This window comes from Carcharodon carcharias, chromosome 3, assembly GCF_017639515.1.
Source record: "Carcharodon carcharias isolate sCarCar2 chromosome 3, sCarCar2.pri, whole genome shotgun sequence".
Taxonomy (NCBI): Eukaryota; Metazoa; Chordata; class Chondrichthyes; order Lamniformes; family Lamnidae; genus Carcharodon; species Carcharodon carcharias.
Window position 1 is genome coordinate 52,438,452 of NC_054469.1, and position 24,714 is coordinate 52,463,165.

Genomic DNA, 24,714 nt, shown 5'->3' on the forward strand with positions numbered 1-24,714 from the left:
TAATTGAGCAATTAATGCTCAATTAGATGTCTCATCCCACCACCACTAATATTAACCCAGTGGGAGGTAGGGGGCCTGCCATGTAGGGTTCGCGATAAGCAAACCCTGGCACGCTTACTTGTGGGCTCCAATTGAAAGCCAACCCCCTGCCCTTGCTGCTGACCTTCCTTAAGCCCCCTCCCACCACTTACCTGTGCCTGAGTCCCTCCTCAATCCAACACCTTGAATGGGTGTAGTACCAACAGTAGTTACCACTTCCATGGCGGTGCTGCCGTACAGAAGAGCTGCCAGTCACTTAGAAGCCAGCAGCTCTTCCCTCCCCAGGTCCTTGGTCCCCAGGGAAGGCCTGCCATTGGTCTGTTAAGTGTTTCAGTGGCACAAAATGCAGCAGGCCTTCTAGAAAAGCTACAATGTGAGGGATCGTATAGGGTCTCCAGCTGGCAACCATGACTCCCTGTTGCCTCCACAAAATTCTGCCCTATATGTCTTCTGATCCCTATTGATATGCAGTTTCTTAATCCCAATGCTTTTCACAACTTGAATGCTCCCTATATCAAAGCATGAATTGCATGTGATTGTGCAAACCTGTTAATCCTTAATCAACTGATCTTGCAGCTCTGAGCTCAGTTCAGGAGTGCTACATGCAGAAGGTGAAATGCAAAGACATGAAACTGAAATTCAATTAAACTAAGATGACTGGTGTTTAAAGACACCGACCGGAATCTTCTGCCCCCACAAGAGGCAAGGAATGAGGCAGGTGGGTCTGAAAACTTGGTTGGCTGGCGTCAGGACTGGTACCAAACGCTTTCCTCCCACCGGCCTGCACTAATCTGTGCATGACTCAAGGCACTGACATGAGGCAGGAGGGCGGCCTCAACAGCCACCCAGCCCCCGCCCTTGCTGACAACTCCCATGGCCCCCTCTCCCAGTAACCTGCACCCTAAGAGATCTCCCAGCAACAACACTTACCTTTACAACAAAAACAGAAAATGCTGGAAAAACTCACCAGGTCTAGCAGCATCTGTGGAGAGAGAAGCAGAGTTAACGTTTTGAGTCAGTATGACCCTTCAGAGCCCTGAAAGGTCATTGGGGTTCGAAATGTTAACAATGTTTCCCTCTCCACAGATGCTGCTAGACCTGCCTAGTTTTTCCAGCATTTTCTGTTTTTGTTTCAAATTTCCAGAAACTGCAGTATTTTGCTTTTAACACTTACCTTATTCCTGGGTCATTCCGTAATCCTGGGAGTCCGGTGGGACGGGTGTGTTGTTCCAGCAGCAGCCAAGGCCTCCTCCATGGAACCGCTAAGTGTAAGAACTGCTGGCCTCTGATTGGCCGGCAGCTCTTGGCAGGCAGTACATCGTCTTCCAGGGTCCTCAGGAAGAAGGCACACCACTGTAAACTTAACTGCCTGATGGGAAGATGATAAGGTGGGTCTTCCTCCTCAGTCAGCGCAGGTGTCTCGCTGCCTTTTCTGGCAGTGGGCAAGACAACCACTGAGAGTAGAAGATTCACCCACTATTTCAATGCCTTACCTTCAGAATCTCTAGTCAGGTGATATTAGGTTTGGTACTGCAGATTCAGTGGAGTATCCCAAAACTGACACATAATGGTTATTTTGCTGGGATTGTTATGCAAAGGCCCTGGCTTATGCTCAGGACACTCAAATCTCAAATAGGGAGCTTAAATGCTAGTCTCATTGATAGTGACAATTCTGTAGTTTCATGATCCCTAAGAGAAAGAAATCTGCCATCCATATTTGGGCTGGCCTGCATGCAACCTTAGATCCACAGCAATGTGGTTGACTCTTAACTGTCCTCTGAATTGGCCCAGAAAGCCACTTAGTTGTATTAAACTCATCACAGGAAAGTTCAAGACAAATAAAATTAGACAAAATTTCTGGCGTTGACTTAGGCACCAGAAGCGACAAACTACCCTTGCCCAGTTTACTCTGCAAAGTCCCCTCACTAATATCTGGGGGGCTTGTGCCAAAATTGGGAGAGTTTTCCCACAGACTAGACAAGCAACAGAACAACAGTCATATTCACTGAATCATACCTTACTGCCAATGTCTCAGACACCTCCATCAACATCCCAGGGTCCCAAGGCCACTGGCATATTGTAGCCTTCAGTAGGGAGGGAGTGGCCCTGTGAGTCCCCAGCATTGAAGCCAGACCTCTAAGTGTCATCAGGTGAAACCTCCTGATGGTTACCACCTACTGCCCTCCCTCAGCTAATCAATCAGTTACTCCATGTTAAACATCACTTGGAAGAAGCACACAGGGTAGCAAGGACACAGAATGCACTCTGGATGCACCAAGAGTGGCTCCATAGCACAACTACTGACTGAGCTGGCCAAGTTTGAAGGGCATACTTGCCAAACTGAGGTGATGAGACCCCCCAATGAAAGGAAAAACTCTACTTGACCTCCTCTCACCAATCTACCTGTCGTAGGTACATCTGTCCATGACAGTAATGATAGACGTGACTACCACACACTCCTTGTGCAGACGAAAAGTCCCATCTTCACACTGAGGACATGTTCCATCCTTATGTGGCACTGCAACCATGACAAAAGAGTAGATTCAGAACAGACCCAGTAGCTCAAAACTGGACATCCATGATGTACTGTGAATCAACAGCAGAATTGTAGTCAGTCACAATCTGCAATCGTATGGCCCAGTATATTCCTCATTCTACCACTGCCATCAAGTCAGGGGATCAACCCTGATTTAATGAGTAATGTAGGACTAATTACAACAGCAGCAGTATCAGGCATCCCTAAAAAAAAAAGAGATGCCAATCTGGTGAAGCTACAACACAGTATTACATGCATGCTAAATAGCAGGTGCAACAAGCCAGAGAAAGAACTGAGCAACTGCACAACCAGTGGGTCAGATAAAAGGTCAACAGACCTTCCACATCCAGCAGTGAATATTGGTGGACAATTAAACAGCTAACCAGAAGAGGAGGCTCCATGAACATCCCCATCCACAATGATAGCAGAACCCAGCACGTGTGCAACAGATAAGGCTGAAGCACTTGCACCACGTTTAGCCAGAAGTGGTGAGTGGTTGATCCATCTAAGCTTCTCCCTGAGGTCCCAACTTTGCAGAGGTCTGTCTTCAGCCAATTCAGTTCACTCCAAATGGTTTTAAGAAATGGCTGAAGACAATATGCTGCAAAGACAAAGGGCCCCTGAAGATACTATAATACTGAAGATGTGTGCTCCAGACCTGCCTGCAACCATAGCCAAGTGCAGCTCCATTGGTGTGATCTACCTGACTATGCAGAAAATTGCCCAAATATGTGCTGGCCTCAAAATGCAGGACAAATCCAATTACTATCCCATCAGCCTACTTGCAATCATAAATAAAGTGATGAAGGTATCATCAACAGTGCAACACAGTCAGCGATAACCTGCTCGCCAATGCTCAGCCTGGGTTCCACGAGGCTCCAGACCTCAGTGAAGCCTTGGTCCAAACATGGACAAAAGAGTTGAGTTAAGAGGTGAGGAGAGAGCAAGAGTCCATGACATTAAGGCAGCGTTTGACAGCAAGGAGCCTGAAAACTGAAGTCAATGGGAATCCGGGGAAAACGTTCCACTGGTTGGAGTCACACCTAGCACAAAGGAAAATGATTGTGGCTGTTGGAGGTCCATCATTTTAGTCCCAGGGCATTGCTGCAGGAGTTCCTCAGGGTGATGCCCCAGGCGCAACCATATTCAACTGCTTCATCAATGACCTTCCTTCCAGTGTAAGGTCAGAAGTGGAGATGTTCACTGATGGTTGCAGCATTGAGTGCCATTTCCAACTCCTTGGATACTGAAGCAGTCTGTGTCTAGATGCAGCAAGATCTGGACAACATTCAGACTTACGCTGTTAAGTGGCAAGAAACATTTGTGCCACAAAAGGGGCAGGCAATGACCGCTTGCAATGAAAGAGAATCTAACCATCTCCCCTTGACATTTTATCATATTACAAGTGAATCCCCCACCCACCAAAATACAAAGGGGTGGGGGGGACACGCTTTGGTGTGATCACTGACCAGAAACAAAACTGGACCAGCCATATAATTGCTGTGGCTACAAGAGCAGCTCAGACACCAGGAATTCTGTGGCGAATAACTCACCTCCTGACTCCCCAAAGCCTGTCCACCATCTACAAGTCAGGAGTGTGATGAAATGCTCTACACCTGCCTCAATGAGTGCAGCTCCTAAAACATTTAAGAAGCTCAACATCATACAGGGGCAAAGCAGCCTGCTTGACTGGCATCCCAATAACATTCATTCCTTCCACCATCAGCGCACAGTGGCAGCCATGTTTACGAAATACAAGATGTGCTGCAGCAACTTGCCAATGCCTTCAAAGCCCGCAGCCTTTATTACCAAAAAGGACAAGGGCTGCAGACACCAGGGAACATCACCACCTCAAAGTTCCCCAAGGCACAAACACCCTGACTTACAAACATATTGCTGTCCCTTCAATCCTGGAATGCCCTCCCTAACAGCACTGTGGATGCACCGACGCAACATGGACTGCAGCAGACCATGTCAACAGATCATCAACAACCTCTCAAGGGCATTTAGGGATGGACAATAAATGCTGGCCTGCCTTGGATGCAATGCTCACATGCCATGGAGAAATAAAACACGAGCAAGTAATTGGGGTACCTTCCCGACAAGTTAAGTCATTACCTTCAAAAGGAGGGTAGAAAACAAGAAAGCCAAGTCTTGAATAAATTGGCCTCCACAGGACTAAAACAGAAATTCTAATTGTGGAATCAAGTGCTGGTCTTAGTTTCTGACTTGCAGCTCAATGCAACTACAGTGACCTGACAAATCAGTAAAAGCAAGCAACATAGCTCCACGTTACTTCTCTCAAGTCCCGAGTTAAGGACAAGTGGAGGAAGAAAGCATGAATATAACAAGACTGCATCAGGACAGGATAAATAAAATACATCAAAACCCATCTACAACCAAGTGGAGGAGTAAAGCAGTTGCTGCTTTATCAGTGCAACTCAAAAAATCAAGAGTAAGCTGTGCAACTGGTTGCTGAATTTTGAAAGCAAATTGTGTTCAGCATGAAATGAATTTCTGAAATCCTACGCAACATCACGGTCGAAGCCAGGCCCGGCCACAAAACTTGCCTCACACCACCAGGATGAACAAAATCACCATTGGGAGTTTCTACCAACTGTGCTCATTTCTTTGAGGAGTCTCCAAAAATCAAGTCAGTTCTTTTGAGCATAAGGACACTAATAGGGATGTTTTAAAAGCTTGTGAATATAATTTTTTTTTCAAGTTGGAAGAAACTGTATCTCAAAATAACTAAATAGTTCTGCATATTTTTATAAAATCATTTTCAGTCATTTATAATCCAGTTACTCAAAGGTGAGAGATTAATCATCTGATTAAGTTTACTTACTTTTCAGCTGTATTAATCAAACTGTACATTCTACCACCCAAATATATAAAGGAATTTTTTTTCAAAAACAAGTTAAATTTTTTCAAAATTACATTTTAAAGGGCTCCCTGATGACGCTGGTGCATGGCAGATTTTGCATTCTGCAGATGCAAATAAGTTTGAATGGCAATGTGAGAAAAAGAACACTTCTTTAAGCAGGCACCATTGGCCCTCGGATTGCCCATTGTGCCAAAAGCAGAAACTCTACCCATGGCTATAAAGGGTAGAATCAGAGAATGAATAATAAGTAGAAAGAAAGGCGAACTCAGACAATTGCACCTATTTTTTATTTCATGGCAAAGTCAGAAGTTAAGCAACTTTACACAGGTGTGTTCACGAGTTTTAAAAGTTAGACAATATACAATTGCCTAATGAACAAAACATAGATTTTCAATGGTACCTACAATTCAAATGGTCATATACTCAAAGAAAAATATAAAATACATATTTACAATTCTTTAATCACATACAAGCTGTGTTCTACTTAACTCCACGGTCCTTGCGAATTATCGTCTCACATGATTGGTTGGAGACTTGGGTGGAGAAATGGCAGATGAGTTTAATCCGGACAAATGCGAGGTAATGCATTTTGGAAGGTCTAATACAGGCAGGAATTATACAGTAAATGGCAGAACCCTTAAGTGCATTGACGGGCAGAGGGATCTGGGTGTACAGGTCCACAGGTCACTGAAAGTGGCAATGCAGGTGGATAAGGTAGTCAGAAAGGCATATGGAGGAAGAAAGCATGAATATAACAAGAATGCATCAGGCATGCTTGTCTTCATCGGCAGGGGTATTGAGTATAAAAGCTGGGAAGTCGTGCTGCAGCTGTATAGAACCTTGGTTAGGCCACACTTGGAATATTGCATGCAATTCTGGTCGCCACATTACCAGAAGGATATGGAGGTGTTGGAGAGGGTGCAGAGGAGGTTTACCAGAATGCTGCCTGGTCTGGAGGTTATTAGCTATGAGGAAAGGTTGGAGAAACTTGGATTGTTCTCACTAGAGCGACGGAGATTGAGGGGCGACTTGATAGAAGTTTAAAAAATTATGAGTGGCATGGACAGAGTAGTCAGAAGCTTTTTCCCAGGGTTGAAGAGTCAATTACTAAGGGACAAAGATTTAAGGTGAGAGGAGAAAAGTATAGAGGAGATGTGCGGGGCAACTTTTTTACGCAGTGGGTAGTGAGTGTCTGGAATTCATTGCCAGAGGAGGTGGTGGAAGCAGGTACGATAGTGGTGTTTAAGAGGTAGCTTGACAAATACATGAATAGGATGGGAATATGGACCCCGGAAGTGCAAAATATTTTAGTTGATGGCGCAGGCTTGCAGGGCCGAAGGGCCCGTTCCTGTGCTGTACTTTTCTTTGTTCTTTGACATGCACCTATTCTCAAACAGAAGTTTTGACAAATATAGCAGCAAGACACAGTACAAGACAAACAAGGAGAACAAAAAACAGACATTTGATCCTGATGGTTGCAATTAATGATGTAAAGAATTTAAAAAGAGAGCTTTCAAGTTGAACCCTAAAGATCACCCAAAATTCAAAGTCTGACTCAGCAATTGAACAAAAGCAGAAGAACACAAGGTAACAAGGCAGAATTAGTCATGGCAGGAGAAGCATGACATCCAGTTTTATTTCTCACGTTCTGAGAATTTTTAAGATGATTATGAAAGGAGGTTGAGGCACAGTAGCTCTGTTGCTGGTGAACATGAACTTCTAACTTTAAAAGTGCTGAAAATTGGTCGTGCAGCTATCATCTTATTGCAAGAAAATAACAAGTTTGACAGGCTTTGGAATGGAATCATTTCAGTTTTAAGCATACCCAATGTTAATGGTGTTGAACCATATTAAGGTGGGGGAAAAATTAGAGTTATTATCCGCAATCAGTTGCCAACTGTGACAAGTGGAGCTAAGCTTCCTTTAAGATTACCACTATTAGCTTTCCTGGTCAACTGTCATTTGTTTTCGCAAATCCAAGGCTATCAATTCAAAGATAGGAATGTTTAATGATTTAGGCTGATGTCAATTTACAAAATTTAAATTCCAACTTTCAGATTCAGCTTGGTCTTTTGCAATACCATCTGCAAATCTCCAGTTTCAAATGTTCCTGCTTGTTTAATTGCTGCTTGTCTTTCAGATGGGTGAAGTGAATGATTGCAAAGAATGATATAATCTGCAAAGGAATCACTCAGACATCTACTCATTTAGCATTTCAGTACACCTCTGGAAAAAAAATTCTGAACTACAATGAATTAAATCTTTTGAGCAGCATTCAAATGAAGAACTCGATTTCAGCTGGGGTCACGGCAAAATCTTCACAAACATTTGAACAAAAAAAAAGTGGCAGTCATAAGCTGAGGAAGTGTAATTCTTCCTCATCTAGCTCATGTAGACCTGATTTGAGAAGGTCCATTACAGATGCAAGGAGGAAAATGATCCCTTGCCAATACTGACACCCCTCAACTTGATGGACACACATACAAAAGTGAGCAAAACAATGCATTCCAAAATACACAAAATAACAACCTGAACCTAGGAGAGGTTGCGGGTGAGTGGGAAGTGCAATGCTTAAGTACTAACAGAGCAACAACAAGAATATATACTTTTTTGAAACCTTACCCTGAGAAGACAACTGTGCAGCTTGGGAAAGGAGAGTAGTGATGCTTAAAGCTGATGGTCCAGCCGTGAGGAGCTTATGAAGCATAGACTGTAAGGAAGCTTGCGTGACAGCAGCTGTAAGGACTGCAAGACAAAAGGAAAGTGCTTCCTTAAACTTCTGCTTTGCAACAGTAACATATTTAAACTGTTTACAATAGGTTAAGTAAAATGAGAAGATCTCTTCAACTAAATTCAAATTTAACAGACTGCAACTCAATGCCGGAAGGCGATTAATGCTGTCTCAATTCAGTGCCCCTGAAATCCAATTTATGCATTTTTTTCTGAAATCAAAAGCTCTGTTTACATTGTTAGCTGAGCCATGAAAAGTTGCTTAAAAAAAAAATGCATCACCAAAACCACATACTCAACCCTTGCATCTAAAAAGTAATCATCTTTTAAATGCAAGGGCTAAAAGAAAACATAAATGCCCTTTCCAGAAATCTGTGGCCCAGGCAGTTATCCTTCCCTGTACTGCATCCAAGTAACAAAACAAATCTTTTCAACTTAGCAAATTTACTTTCAATATGCATGTCTAAAAGATCTAGTATTTACAGGTCAGAAAATCTAAAATCCATTGTGGAAGTACTGCTCGAGAGCGATCTGCAGCATACTGCAAATGAACATTTAAATAACATGCATTATGCAGTAGTTGCCATAATTTTAGAAATTCGTTACACCTCAAAAGTCTACAAGAGTTCTTTCAGTGTCCAAGAAATTACAGGATTCAGCTTACGCAGCTTTTTAAAAAGTATTTCCTAAAGTTCATGTATGATCTAAAAGGAAGTTTAAGGCTCACTAAATCACTGATATAATCTAGATCAAATGAGAACTGGCATGGCAACCGCAGGTAGTGATTGACAGACACTGCTAGTGAGGAGGGACCTAGTGGAACAGATAGGGACCTCTGTTAAGTTACCAATTTTGTGAATGATAGGGAACATCACATTAGTGCAAGAATTTAATTTGTTTATAAAACAAAAGTTGTGTGTGTAGGTTAAAAATAGGAAGATTACTCATAATCAGTGATTCATACCAGTTAGATGAATGTGCTAAGGTAAGTTAGATTGAATTTTAGTGAATAAATGCATATCAATACACAGAACAACAGGCAACAGGAAACATGTGAAGAATGTGAACGGATCCTATTATAAGCAATGCCAGCAAGGTTAGGCAAAGCACAATTCCCAAAAGTCATCAACAAGCAGCGACATAAAAAAAATTTGGCAGTGAGATTGCTTTGAGCCAATCTGGATATTCTTTGAAATCGGCAATGCCACTTGGGTTTCAGGTTCCACTCGGGGTTCATTTTCCTCCAATGACAGAGGTGAAAAAGGATGACAACTTTGGAGTGCTGCTGATCAAATTCTAAAATCATATGGTCCAATCAGGCTTTTTAAAAAAAACAAAATGACTATTGGGTTCATCTGGAGAGCCCGGAACAAGTTAGCACAAACTATATGCAAAAGTTTACTTCTGAACGTGGCATGTAAATTTTTTCATTTAACCTCAAGAATCAAGTTCGATTAAAAGCATTTAAAAAAAACAGACACTTTTAGAATGCAAGTGATGAAGGCAAAAAGGCTCAGGCAACAAAACTTATTTTCTCTGAAGGGCATAACATAAAATAATTCCCTGGAAATCAGACCCTGTACAGTAGGTCGTCTTGTTTTATAATGCATATCAATCCAATTAAAACAGATTTCAAGATTCTTTGTTGATTTCTCCTGCTCCAACAGCCAGATGCACTTGAACGAAGTTGCACGAGCACAAATAAAGGAAATAAGGTTAAGTTTCAACACTTCTTCAAATCAGAACTGAGCCTACATTCAGATCAATCCTGCTGCTTGACTTTTTACAACAATAAGATTGCCGATACACTGGATATTTTAAAATTACTCTGAAGCATTGCAAGCAAACTCAAATTATTCACTCAACTTCTAAAAAGCCATTTCCAAGTTACCAAAGAATTCTTGGCTGAAAAGTGACACCAGCTGTAATTGATTTGCTGACCTCAAGTGAAGAAGTGCTGTTATGTTGAACTTCTTTGGAACCAGAGTATGATGTCTTGCTATTTTGATTCCAATAATCAAAATGACTGCAAAAGACTACATCACGACATAGGATTCAACCCAGAGAAGCTAAGGTGGTGCATTTCGGGAGGTCAAACAAGGCAAAGCAATACACAATAAATGAGAGGATACGGAGAGGTGTAGAGGACATGAGAGACCTTGGAGTGCATGTCCACAGATCCCTGAAGATAACTGGACAGGTTGATAGGGTAGTTAAGAAGTCATATGGAAACTTTTCTGTTCTTAGCTGAGGCATTAAATATCAGAGCAGGAAGGTTATGCTGGAGCTACATAAAACACTAACTGGGCCACAACTTCAGTGCTGCGTGCAGTTCTAGTCACCCCATTACACAAAGGATTTTATTGCACGAGAGAGGGGACAGAAAAGATTTACGAAGATGTTGCCAGAATTGGAAATTACAGCTATGAGGAAAGATTGGATCGGCTGGGGTTGATTTCCTTGGCACAGAAGAGGATAAGAGGAGATTTGATCAAAGTGTACAACATTGTGAAGGGCCTGGATAGAGCAGATGGGAAGGCCTATTTAGCAGAAAGGTCAGTGACTAGGGGTCAGAGATTTAAAGTGCTTGGTAGAAGGATTAGAAGGGAGGCTAGGAAAAAATGTCCACCCAGAAGGTGGTAGGGGTCTCTCTGCCTGAAAAGGTAGCAGAGGCAGAAACCCTCAACTCATTTTCAAGGTGTCTGGACGAGGGGTCAAGGGCTGGCAAATGGAATTAGGCTGGGGGGAGGGGCTCGCTTTACAGCCGGTGCAGACATGATGGGCAGAGTGGCCTCCTTCTGTGTCATAAATTTATTTACATTTTCTAAACATCTGGAATGCAGTAATGTGCAAGAATGTGGTGTGGCAGTATATGAACTGCTCCGTAGGGGACCAGCAAGGACACGATGGGCCAAGTGGCCGCCATCTGTGCTGTAACGATTCTATATCTATTTCTATCCCTTTCCCAGAATTCAAAAGTGGCCGAGATATGGCTCAAATCTAATCAGTCCGAATGAGGTAGGTCGTAAGTCTTGAATTAATGAAATTAGATGATAATTTGCCAGAACTGATATGAAGAGCAAGATAAAATGATTTGTAACATGCCATATATCTGCAATCTGTTTAAATTCTGCATTTTATGTTGAAGCAAAGATCTGTTTGTGATAAACCATAAACCTAACTATGCATCCCAGAACAAGGCTTCAAACAGAGACCATCCAACCACCGCTGCCAATTATTTTGCTCCCATGGAAGTCTGGCCATTTATACTTGTGCGTATGGGCTGAATTAAAGAATAAATAACCTTCCGAACTAAGGGTATTGCTAACCAGTTGCAGAGGTGCAAGGAATAATCTTCAATAAGAAAAGCCAGCATCACAGGTGATGACATTTTTTTTTTAAATATGAAAATTAACATTCAAATCTGCATTGAAAGCCATTTTAAGAATTTCCACAGGTATAGGTCATGTACATGAATATTTCTTCACAAAGCACTGCTCCAGAGACTACCGAATATTAGATCATTTAGGGCAGTTGCCTATATATACACAAATATAAATAAACAAATAGAAAGTGGCGACATTAACTTACAATTACAACACAAATATACAAAAAGAGGAAATTCCAACAACATTGTCATCAATCAGGAAGCAAAATGAGAAGTGATCTGGCAAAGGTAAATTGGAGTCACAGACAGGCAAGCTGAAATGTAATGTAGTAATGAGCAGTCTTTAAAGAGAAAATTGTTCAGGTACAGTCTAGGTATACTCCAGAAGGGGGAAAAGGAACAGCATTCAAAACCAGAGCTGCGTGGGCAACAAAGGAATTGAAAGTAGGATGAAGTAGAAATAAAGAGGGCAAAAGCCAGATGTCAGCTTGATAATACAATGGAGAATTACACTCAATATACAAAGTACAGAGAAGCCAAAAATGAAATAAGAGGGGCTAAGGGACAGCACAGAAAGAGAACAACAGTTAACATGAAAGGAAATCCAAAGTTCTTCAATAAGCATATTAGCTGCTTTTCAGAAAAGTGATGGGGCCATGCAAAAGGCACAGCTGGGCTATGAGATGAGTACTTTGCATTGGTCTTTACTAAAGAAAAGGACATTGTTAAAGCTACGGTAAACGCGGGGGTTGTCACGACACTAGACAAGTTTTTAAAAAGCACAGACGAGTGGCAAAAGAACAGCAGGCAACATAAGGAAAAAAAAATTTCCACAAGTGGTGAGGTTTGGAAAGCACTGCCTGATGAGATGTTAAATCTACATTAAATAGTAACCTTCAAAAAGCAACTGAATAAATACTTTTAAGAAATTATTGTAGAGAGACAGGGAACGAATGGGGAAATAGATCCTCCACAAAACAGCTGGTGCAGACTCCAATGGGCTAAACAGCTCCCTTTGTGCTGTACAATTCTATGTATAACTTTCATTTTGGTAGGAAAAATAAAAAGGCCACATTCCAATACAAAAGCAAAATACTGCAGATGCTGGAAATCTGGAACAAAAGCAGAAAATGCGGGAAAAACTCAGGTCTAACAGCATCTGTGGACAGAAAAATAACGTGTTAACGTTTCGAGCCCTCATGACTCTTCTTCAGAGCTCTGAAGAAGTCATAAGGACTCAAAACGTTAACTTTTTTTCTCTCCACAGATGTTGTTGGACCTGAGTTTTTCCAGCATTTTGTTTTTGTTTCAGGCCACATATCAAAATGGCTGTGTTGTTCGAGGTCAATCATCTCAGCTCTAGGACTTCACTGCAGCAGTTCATCAGGGTAGTGTCCTCGGCCCAACCATCTTGAGTTGCTTCATCAATGACCTTCCTGCCATCATAAGGTCAGAAGTGGGGATGTTCGCTGATGACTGCCCAAGTGAGCACCATTCGCGACGACTCAGATACTGAAGCAGTCCATGTCCAAATGTAGCAAGACCTGGGCAATATCCAGGCTTGGACTGACAAGTGGCAAGTAACATTTGCACCACCCAGGTGCCAGGCAATGACCATCTCCAACAAGAGAGAGAATCTAACCATCGCCCCAAGACATTGAAATAGCATAACCATTACGGAATCTCCGACTATCAACATCCTGGAGGTTACCACTGACCAGAAAATGAACTGGACGAACTGTGGCTACAAGAGCAGGTTAGAGGCTAGGAATCCTGCGGCGAGTAATTCACTTCCTGACACCCCAAAGCCTGTCCACCATCTACAAGGCCCAAGTCAGGAGTGTGATGGTATACTCTCCAATTGCCTGGATGAGTGCAACTCCAACAACACTAAAGCTTGACACTATCCAGGACAAAGCAGCCAACTTGATTGACACCCCATCCACAAACATTCATTTCCTACACTACCGACACACAGTGGCAGCAGCGTGTACCATCCACAAGGTGCACTGCAGGGAGATGATGGCAGAGAGGTATAGTCGCCGGACAGGTAATCCAGAGACCTAGGGTAATGCTCTGGGGACCCGGGTTCAAATCCAGCCATGGTAGATGGTGGAATTTGAATTCAAAAAAATATCTGGAGTCTAAAAATGGCCAGGAAACCACTGTTGTAAAAACCCATCTTTTTCACTAATGCCCTGAAAGGATGGAAATCTGCCATCCTTACCTGGTCTGGCCTACATTTGACTCCAGATCCACATTAATGTGGTTGACTCTTAATGCCCTCTGAACAAGGGCAATTAGGAATGGGCAATAAATGCTGGCCTAGCCAGCAATGCCCATATCTCATTAATTTGAATTTTTAAAAAAGGAACAAACCAAGGCTCCTTAGGCAGCACTACTCAAACCCACGACCACTATCATCTAGAAGGACAAGGGCAGCAGACACATGGGAACATGACCATATGGAAGCTCCCCTCCAAGCCACTCACCATCCCAACTTGGAACTATATCGCCGTTAATTCACTGTCACTGGGTCAAAATTCTGAAACATGTTCCCTAACAGCACTGTGGGTGTACCTACACCACATGGACTGCAATGATTCAAGAAGGCAGCTCACCACCACCTTCTCAAAGGCAATTGGGGAAGGGCAATTCATGCTGGCCTAGCTAGCGACGCCCACATCCAATTAATTGGAAAAAATCCTGGAAAACAAGTTGAAGTTAAATTAAGGTATAGAGAAATCTGGGAATACAGATACACATATCACTTGAGTTAATGAAGTCCTATGTTTAAAAAATGGCAATGGGGTTCATTGCTAGAGGAATACAATTGAAAAGCAGAAACATTAGATTCAATTTGTATAGAACTTTGGATGGATCACACTTAGGAGTACTTGAACAGCTCTAATCTCAATGTTACAATAGAACTTTTATTCTTTCACAGGATGTGGGGGTCGCTGGCAATCCAGCATTTTTACCACCAATCCCTAATTGCCCTTGAGAAGGTGGTGGTGAGCTGCCTTCTTGAACTGCTGCAGGCTATGTATTGTCAAAACACAGAGTGCTGTTAGGGAGTTCCAGGGTTGTGAACCAGCAATAGTGAAGGAACAGCAATGTAATTCCAAGTGAGAATGGTGTGGGGCTTGGAGGGGAACTTGCAGGTGGTGGTGTTGCCATGTACCTGCTGCCCTTGTCCTTCTAGGTGGCAGAAGTCATGGGTTTGGAAGGTGCTCTCGAAGTAGCCTTGGTGAGCTGGTGCAGTTCATACCATCGATGATGCACACTGCTGCCACTGTGCGCTGATGATGGAAGAAGTTAATGTTTATTGTGATGGATGGGATCCCGCTGGTGTCCAGCTTCCTGAGTGTTGTTGGAGCTGCATTCATCCAGACAAATGGAGTGTGTTCCATCACACACCTGACTTGTGCCTTATCGATAGTAGACAAGGTTTGGGGAGTCACAAAGTGAGTTACTCTGAAAAATTCCCAGTCTCTGACCTGCTCTTGTAGCCACAGTATTTATATGGCTGGTGAAATTCAGCATCTGATCAATGGCAAACCCCAGGATCTTGATAGTGGGGGATTCAGCAATAGTAATGCCATTGAATGTCAAGGAGAGATGGTTAGCTTCTCTCTTGTTGGAGATGGTCACTGCCTGTCACTTGAGGCACGAATGTTACTTGCCACTTGTCAGCCCAAGCCTGGATATTGTCCAGGTCTTGTTGCACTTGGACATGGGCTGCTTCAATATCTGAGTCGCCGCAAATGGTGAACATGGTGCAATCATGAGCGAACATCACCTTATGATGGAGGGAAGATCACTGATGAAGCATCTGAAGATGGTTGGGCCCAGGACACAACCAAATAACTCCTGCAGTGATGTTCTATGACTGAGATAATCGGCTACAACCATCTTCCTTTGTGCTCGGTATGACACCATCTAGCGGAGAGTTTTCCCTCTGATTACAAAAGGATACAGAAGCACGAGTAAAGTTCCAAATAAAATTTACTGAATGATACCAGAACTGTAAAGTTAAACCTAACAGGAAACATTGACAGGGTGGTCTCAATTCTCTAGAAAACAGGTTGAAGGGTGACCTGATAGAGGTCAAGATCATTAAAGTTTTTAATAGGGTAGACACAGGAAAGATGTTTCAACTTTTGGTGAGGCCACAATTCGGGGCCACAAATATAAAATGGTCACCAACATAAAATAGGGAGTCCAGTATAAACCTTTTCATCCAGAGGGTGGTTAGAAGGTGGAATGAACTATGACACCGTACAGTTGTGGGGAATATCATAGATGCATTCAAGAGGAAGCTACATAATCATTGAGGGAGAGAGGAATAGGATCTTTTGAGAAAGTTCGATCAAGAGGGGCAAGAGGAGGACTGTGTGGCACATAAATACCAACATAGAAAAAGATGCCTGTTCCTGAGCTGTAAATACTTTATGAACCAATATAGTTCAGGTCATTTTGTTTCAGTAGGTAACACTTTTATATGTCCCTCAAAGCTGCTTTTAACACTAATGTTGAAAAAGCCCCTCAAGTTCTTTCACCTAATTTTCCCAACAGATGTTTTTGGCTTTCGAATTATTCAACCTGACTCTTTGATTTATTACTTCAGTACATCTATTTCACTCATTGAAAACATTCCTCCAGACTCCCAAAGCCCAAGTTCATTGTCCATAAAACTATACATTAGCCCATGTTTTAGCAGCAGCCTTCTACAAACCAGGCCCTGAATCAGATTAATCAATAATGTCACTGCCTTATAAGGCAGCCTTGTGCAATACATGGCCCACAGGTCAGATTGTGGCCCCCAGAGCCACTGTTCAAAATTCCAAAAAAGACAGGCAACTCAAGTTGAAGATTCTGCAAGGGGTTGCTTCTCCAATCACAGGCCATTACTGTCCCACATTTGTTGCTGCAGGAGACACAGTCTCTGGGCAAACAATGATCACCAGCGACAATATGTAGGCAGGAGGGAGGATATAGTCCAATCATCATTTTTATACTTCATTTTAAATGATCCATTTGTTGCTCTGACATGGTTTCATTTTTACTCAGCAAGTTGTTTCTTTTCTTCATACCTTAAACTTTTTTTGAAATTCATTTATCCTACCAAAATCTGCTCACCAGCAAAGCCCACCCCCCACCTCCCCTCCCCCCCAAACTCCCGGAGTGAGACAACAATGGAAAAATGGCCCCGCACACAAGGGGGCTAGACATGCCTGTTATAAGGCAGGGAGCAACAGATATTCAGTGAGGAAGACAATTTTTTGGAAATGTTAGTATTTTGTCGAGACCCAAAACTTTAAAGATTTATTCCTGAAATAATGACCCAGGTTTTTTTGTCAAACTGATTAACATTTTATGAAAATTGACAACTGTTCCAGGAGCTTCTGTTCAATGAAACAAGCTAAATTTTCTCAATCAAGATCGGCACATTAAGCATCTGCTTTTCTTAATTCCAACTAGTTGTTTTTCTTTGTGTACTGGCCAAGAAGGTACACAAACATATTTCTGTGTTTTTGCAACATTCACCAAGGGAGTGCAAAGCCTCAGCCTCTGGCACCATACATTCGAGATATCTGACTTAGTGTCATGATGGAAAACAGACTTCACCAGCATCCCCAAGAACTGTCCAAAGCTCAAGTTAAAAAAGGATAATACACTTTTCAGCCCTTCTGTAGACTTTGTCATAGTTAGAACCAAATGGATTAGGTTAGAAAAGATTCCAACCCAACAGATGTACCATAACATAATTGAGTGTATTCTATAGGCCACCTAGTGGGCAAGATATAGAGTAGCAAATTTGCAGGGAAATTAACAAGAGGTGCAAGAACTACAGAATAGTGAAAATGAGGGAATTGAATTACCATCTCATTCAGAATGGTAATAGTGCAAAGGGCAAAGAGGGAGAAGAATTTCCAAAGTATTTTCTCCATCAGTATGCTTCCAGTCAGATGAGGAAGGAGGCATTGTTGAATCGTTGAATTAGTTAAGGAAGGGCCAATTTCAAAGTGATGAGAATGGGCCTATCTCAGGTAAACTGGAATGAAAGTTGGCAGGAAAAAACTGTTCATGAACAATGGGCTGCCTTTAGAGATGGTTTGGGTACAGCTGGGGTCCATTGTCCCAAGGAGAAAAGATGGATAAACAAAGCCAATGCTCCCTGGGTGACATAAGAGAAAGATGGCGCAGAAAAAGGGTATGTTTGCTATTAGACTGCCTTCATTAAGAAACACACAGTAACGGGGAAAACTTCTTTTTAAAATTGTCAATGATCCTTTGAACAAGATATGAAGGTTGTTAATCAAAACTCACTTTTACAAACTCATCAGGAACTAGGCTATTTTCTCCTTCTATTGTACTTCATGGATGCTCTGCCTGATGCAAGTATCAGCCTTAAGTTCAGCATGTCATTTGTTAGCATAAGTTCCAAAATATGCCTTGTCCTGCAAACTAAGTGAATGGAATAAAACGTGCACACAATTTCCTCATCTGGTTCATCATTAGTTTTCAACTTTTATTTGAAGTTTGCATATTTTCATGGAGATCACATAATCCAGTCTTGAGAATTTTCCCTGAAAATAAAAGCAAACTACTGCAGATGCTGGAAATCTGAAATAAAAACATTAAGAGCTGGAAAAACTCAGCAGGTCTGGCAGCATCTCTAGAGAGAGAAACAGAGTTAGCGTTTCAAGTCCAATATGAATCTTATTCAGAACTCAAGAACTGAAGGACAGTCATATTGGACTTGAAATGTGAACCCTGCTTCTCTGTCCAGAGATGCTGCCAGGCCTGCTGAGTTTTTCCAGCGTTGTTTTTATTTGAGAATTTTCCCTATGATTATCAAACTATTGTCTGTGAACCAAAGGGCAGGAAAGGAAGCCAGTTTTTCAAAAGAATTGGAGGCTGGAAGTAATCAACCTTTTTATCCCCAAAGTTAAACAATTAGAAATACAAAAAATGTATCCAAAACCAAAGGGATGGGGAGTTGATAAAAAGATCAATCTGAAAAAAATTAACAGGACCAATTTCCTTTAATGAACAAGGTCTTGTGGCATAATGGTTGAATAAATAAACTTAGTAACTCAACTCTCTAGACAAACGCAGTATGGTGCTGCTTTAAAAAAAAAGACCTGCAACTCAACTTCTTTGACAATATAAAGTGTCACTTGGTAGTACAGAACTTGAGTATTGCTGAAAAAAGGGACATGTCTAAACTCTTCGTCCAGTCATCATCACTGGTGCATCCCCCATGGCAATGTCAATTACCAGTCAATCAGCACTCTTCACATACAGGATAAATTGTTGTTATCCCCTTACATTGATATTCTTGCGAGGTGTCCTTATGAGTGCAAGACAAAAAGCTTAGACATGTCTCTTTTTTCAGCAATGACAATATATGAGTTGTTCAGTAACATACAACCAATTCACACTTGAGCAAGTAATTTCACTTTTCCAGCTAAATTCAAAACTGAAAAGCACCGAAGCAACCTATCATGTGTTATATCACTCAAAGGCATCCTGTTGGTATTCTTGACGCTTTACTATATTATCAGTTCAACCCATCTTGGGAATTTGCAGACATTTTACTACATTGCTGCAAGTGGCTACTAAAGGGGGTAACAATTCTCTTCATGCTGTGTGGTTGTTTTATTGTACAAGACCTAAGCAAAAGCACTAGTTTATTACCTTGAAAAGTTTATATAATTTTTTGTTAAGAACCCGTTCCATATGACACCTCTTGGACAATCCAAAGGCAGCATTACTACTTTTGCACAAATCACTTTATCAACAAAGCAAACACTGAAAAATCAAGAGTTTTTGAAGAGGAGAGAATATACAGGAGAAATAGATTGTGCGAATAGCTGGACAGGTTTGGAAATGAAGGCAAGGCAAAAATATTGAATATCAGATGTTATGCAGGGTAGCTGGTTGTAGAAGTTCCAGCTCTCATGGATGATTAAAAATACTTGAGACTGAAAATCATAGACCCCCTAGGTCAGCTAGAGATCCCATGACACAGCTGAGCCAGACACAACAGGACACTCCTAAATTTAATTCTTATCTAATTGGTTATTCATTGTTCTAAATAGTTATGCCACTGCCCCGAACTAGAACCAAAAATTAACCAGCTAGGGTTTTCATTTCAAACCTCTCTGCAGTGGCCCTTGCTTTAAGTGCTTGCGTTTATATTCATTACCTGAGGGTTGAATACCCTGAAAAATCTCTTAAATAGTGGTTGTGTGTATGAAATAACAGATGTTGACGAATACACATAGAACAATAACTTAGTCAAGAAGCAATACTCTCAGATGATGTCTAGGGTGGAGATGCAAAGAGGAAATGCAAAGATAAAAAAAACTGAGTAAAAAGTGTTGCATGATCACCTAAATTCAGTTTGACTTCCTGGCAAGAGGAAATGAGCGAGGAAAAAAAGACGATCATGCTGGGATTGCAGTATGTTCACCTTTGTTCTTAATAATATATATATATTATATATATATATATATAGATGATTTGAATTTAGAGAAAAATTAGGTGTCAATCTGGTGAGGCTTTACACAGGACTACTTGCGTGCCAAACAGCATAAACAGCAAGTGATAGACAGAGCTAAGCGATCCCATAACCAACGGATCAGATCTAAGCTCTGCAGTCCTGCCACATCCAGTCATGAATGGTGGTGGGCAATTAAACAACTCACTGGAGGAGGCGGCGGCTACCTAAATATCCCCATCCTCAATGATGGGGGAACTCAGCACATCATTTAGAGAATCACAGAATTGCTACAGCACACCATGTCCAATTTGAGCAGAATTGTGAAATTTGCTAGCTGCGCACAATTAGGGGGCCTGCTGAACAGGGAAAACTAAAAGAAAATAGGTTAACGGAATGGGCAGACAAGGAAGCAATGAAATTTCACAACGAATCTATGAGGTAACACGTTTGTGAGGAAACAGAAGCATGTCGTTCAAGTGAAGACACTGAACACTGGATGAACAGAGACCCCAAGGTCTCTGAAAAAGTACTGGATTTTATAGGTAGGAATATACATATCAGTACGATTTAAGACAAACTTGCATGAAACATCAAAATAAAAGCAAAATACCACAGATGCTAGAAATCTGCAATAAAAGCAGGAAATGCTGGAAAAACTCAGCAGGTCTGACAGCATCTTTAGAGAGAATAATCGTTGCAGAGACGAGTCCCATCTTCACATTGAAGACAGCCTTCATTTTGTGGTGTGGGTCTACCATCGTGCTAAATGGGATAGGTTTCAAACAGATCTAGCAACTCAAGACTGGGCATCCATGAGGCACTATGGGCCATCAGCAACAGCAGAATTGTACTCGAGCACAATCTGTAACCTCAAGTCAGGGGATCAATGCTGGTTCAATGAAGAGTGCAGGACAGCATACATAAAAATTAGGCGTCAATCTGGTGAGGCTTTACACAGGACTACTTGCATGCCAAACAGCATAAACAGCAAGTGATAGACAGAACCAAGCGATCCCATAACCAACGGATCAAATCTAAGCTCTGCAGTCCTGCCACATCCAGTCAGGAATGGTGGTGGACAATTAAACAACTCACTGGAGGAGGAGGCGGCTCCCTAAATATCCCCATCCTCAATGATGGGGGAACTCAGCACATCAGTGCAAAAGATAAGGCTGAAGCACTGGCTATAATGTTCAGTCAGAAGTGCCGAGTGGATGATCCATCTTGGCCTCCTCCTCCAGAGGTTCCCAGCGTCACAGATGCCAGTCTTCAGCCAATTCGATTCACTACACATGATATCAAGAAATGGCTGAAGGCACTGGATACTGCAAAGGCTTATGGGCCCTGACAATTCCAGCAATAGTACTGAAGACTTGTGCTCCAGAACTAGCAGCGCCCCTAGCTAAGCCCCAGTACAGCAACAAAAGTGGCATCATATGTGGAAAATTGTCTAGGTATGACCTGTACACAAAAAGCAGGACAAATCCAACACAGCCAATTACCACCCCTTCAATCTACTCTTGATCGTCAGTAAAGTAATGGAAGGAGTCATCAATAGTGCTATCAAGTTGCACTTGCTAAGCAATAACCTGCTCACTGATGCCCAGTTTGGGTTCCGCCAGGGCCACTCAGCTCTTGACTTCATTACAGCCTTAGTTCAAACATGGGCAAAAGAGCTGAGCTCCCAAGGTGAGGTGAGAGTGACTGACCTTGACATCATGGCAGCATTTGACCAAGGAGCCCGAGCAAAACTGGAATCAATGGGAATCAGGGGTAAAGCTCTCCACTGGTTGGATTCCATACCTAGCACAAAAGAAGATGGTTGTGGTTGTTGGAGGTCAGTCATCTCAGATCCAGGACATCACTGCAGGAGTTCCTCAGGGTAGCCTCCTCAGCCCAACCATCTTCAGCTGCTTCATCAATGACCTTCCCTTCATGACAATGTCAGAAGTGGGGGAAGTTCGCTGATGATTTCACAATGTTCAGCACCATTCGTGACTCCTCAGATTCTGAAAAGTCCATGTCCAAATGCAGCAAGGCCTAAACAATATTCAGGCTTGGACTAACAAGTGGCAAGTAACATTCATGCACACAAGTACCAGGCAACGACCATCTCCAACAAGCAAGAATCTAACTATCACCCCCTAACGTTCAATGGCTTTAACATCACTGAATCCCCCACTATCAACATCCTGGGGTTTACCACTGACCAGAAACTGAACTGAGCTAACCATATAAATACTGCAGCTACAAGAGCAGGTCAGAGGCTAGGAATGCTGCAGCAAGTAACTCACCTCTCGACTCCCCAAAACCTGCTCTACAAAGCACAAGTCAGGGGTGTGATGAAATACTCCCCACTTGCCTGGATGAGTGCAGCTACCCCCCCACCGACAACACTGAAGAAGCTTGACACCGTCCATGACAAAGCAGCCCGCTTGACTGGCACCACATCCACAAACATTCACTCCCTTCACCACCTGCACAGTAGCAATGTGTACTATCTACAAGATGCACTGCAGGAGTTCACCAAAGCTCCTTGAAGAGCACCTTCCAAACCCACGGCCACCACCATCTCGAAGGAGAAGGATGGCAGAGAGATGGGAACACCACCACCTGGAAGTTCCCCTCTAAGTCACTCACCATCCTGGCTTGGAAGTACATCGCCATGCCATCATTGTTGCTGGGTAAAAATTCTGGAACTCCCTTCCAAACAGCACTGTGGGTGTACCTACGCCACATGGACTGTAGCGGTTCAAGAAGTCAGCTCACCACCACCTTCTCAAGGGCAACTAAGGATGATCAATAAATGCTGCGAATGAATTTTTTTTTTAAAGTTAACGTTTCAAGTCTGGTTGACTCTTCTTCAGAGTTTGAGAGTTGTACAGACTCAAAACATTGGCTCTGTTTCTCTCTACACAAATGCTGCCAAACCTGCTGAGTTTTTCCAGCATTTTCTGTTTTTAAACTGAAAGAAACATTGGTTACCTCGAAATTATCATGTACAATTTCAATTGATTTATTCGAGAAGCCATTAAAGCCAGCTTGCACAGGGCATGTGTGCACCATGATGTTCCTGGGTTAGGTGAACATATACATGTCAGGACACATTGTGACACTAATCGTGTAGACCAGAAGAGATCTGAAAGGGTTTTGATACAGTGAACAGAGAAAGGAAATTTCCTAATGGGGTGTCTGTGATTAAGGCTCATCAATTTAACATGCTCATCAGGGGAAAAAGGAAGGAGATAAGAAGAAATTTCTTGAGCAGATAATTGCTGTAACTTGGAATGCTTTAGGACAGACAACGAGCAATGCTCTGTTAAGGAAAAAGTGGATGAATATTGCAAGCAGAGGAAGATACGGGGCTACGAGAGAACAAGAGGATTAATTTTAGGATAAAAACGCGAAGTGCTGGAAATACTCAGGTCTGGTAGCACCCATGGAGAGAGAAACAGAGTTAACATTTCAAGCGGAATAGAGTCTTCTTCAGAACTGAAGGGAAATGGGTGTGTACATGAAGAAAAACATTTACAAGGGTGTGGGGCAATAGTTAGGGAATAAGGTGAATTAGATAACTTCCAAACAACTTAAAGGCATAATGGACATAATTTTTTCTGTGCTATAAGATTCCTTCTACGAAAATGGCACAATGAACGATCAACAAAGTGGGATTAGAACATAAAATTTTCAATGGAGCACCACTATAGGCACAACAATGACGCTACATTTAAGATAAAATTCTTTGGAATTAGTTATCATTGTACACCAACTTGAATAAGCAGCAGCCACACCATTACCAGACAGCAGATCAATCACATCCTCCAATTAACAGCGTGAATTCAAGGGTTTACATGGAACAAAAGCAAGAAAAACTGCCACCACACTGACAGCCAGAATAAACTTCAACCTGAAGCTGGCTTTCATTGGTCGAAATCAAGTTTTAATTCAACTGCTTAAATAGCACAGCAACTGAAGAACAATGCATGATCTGCTGTGGGGCATCTGCACAGATGATGGCTATCTGAATAAATTAAACAATCATATATGCTAACAGAGTGCTGAATGGTCCTACACACAAGCAGGAAGCACTTCTGGAGTATAGATACAGAGTATAAACACACAGATTTTGGGACAGAACCAGGCAACCAATAAAGGAAACAACTGAAAACTACACATCACATCACTGACACTCAAGTGAGTGAACAAGAAAACAGGCAACTTAAGATGACAATTCGACCTATTTGGATAGAGATGTTGAATACAAACTATGGCGTGGTAATGAACACCATCAACAAAGTTTGCAATGAGAAATAGCAAGAATAAATGGCAAAGTCAGCTAATGGCATTGAGTTGGCAAGAAAGGTGACCCAAATGTAGCATCTGGAAGAGTATCAAGTTGCTTTGTCCCAAATAAAGATATATGCAAGGTTAATACTATGAAGGGCAAGTGAGCCAACAATCGCAATCAGTTTTGTTATTTCAATTTTTATAGACTGAACTTCTGCTTGTTCTATGTTTTGAGGAACATTATTGAACAATACACAAATGACAAACAAAGCATTACAGCAATGAGATATTTGGAAGTAGTGAGCAAGAGCGAGCCAGACCACAAGCCTACA

At 42.0% G+C, this 24,714-nt stretch overlaps 1 protein-coding gene across 3 annotated transcripts in view; it reads right to left on the bottom strand.

Moving 5' to 3' along the window:
- The window catches only part of waca (WW domain containing adaptor with coiled-coil a), a 115,354-nt gene that overhangs the window by 43,676 nt on the left and 46,964 nt on the right, over nt 1-24,714 (bottom strand). For all 3 annotated transcript variants that reach the window (XM_041184095.1, XM_041184096.1, XM_041184094.1), the window contains one exon: nt 8,085-8,207. In XM_041184095.1, the coding sequence (XP_041040029.1) occupies nt 8,085-8,207 (123 nt within the window). The remainder of the gene's footprint in view (nt 1-8,084; nt 8,208-24,714) is intronic.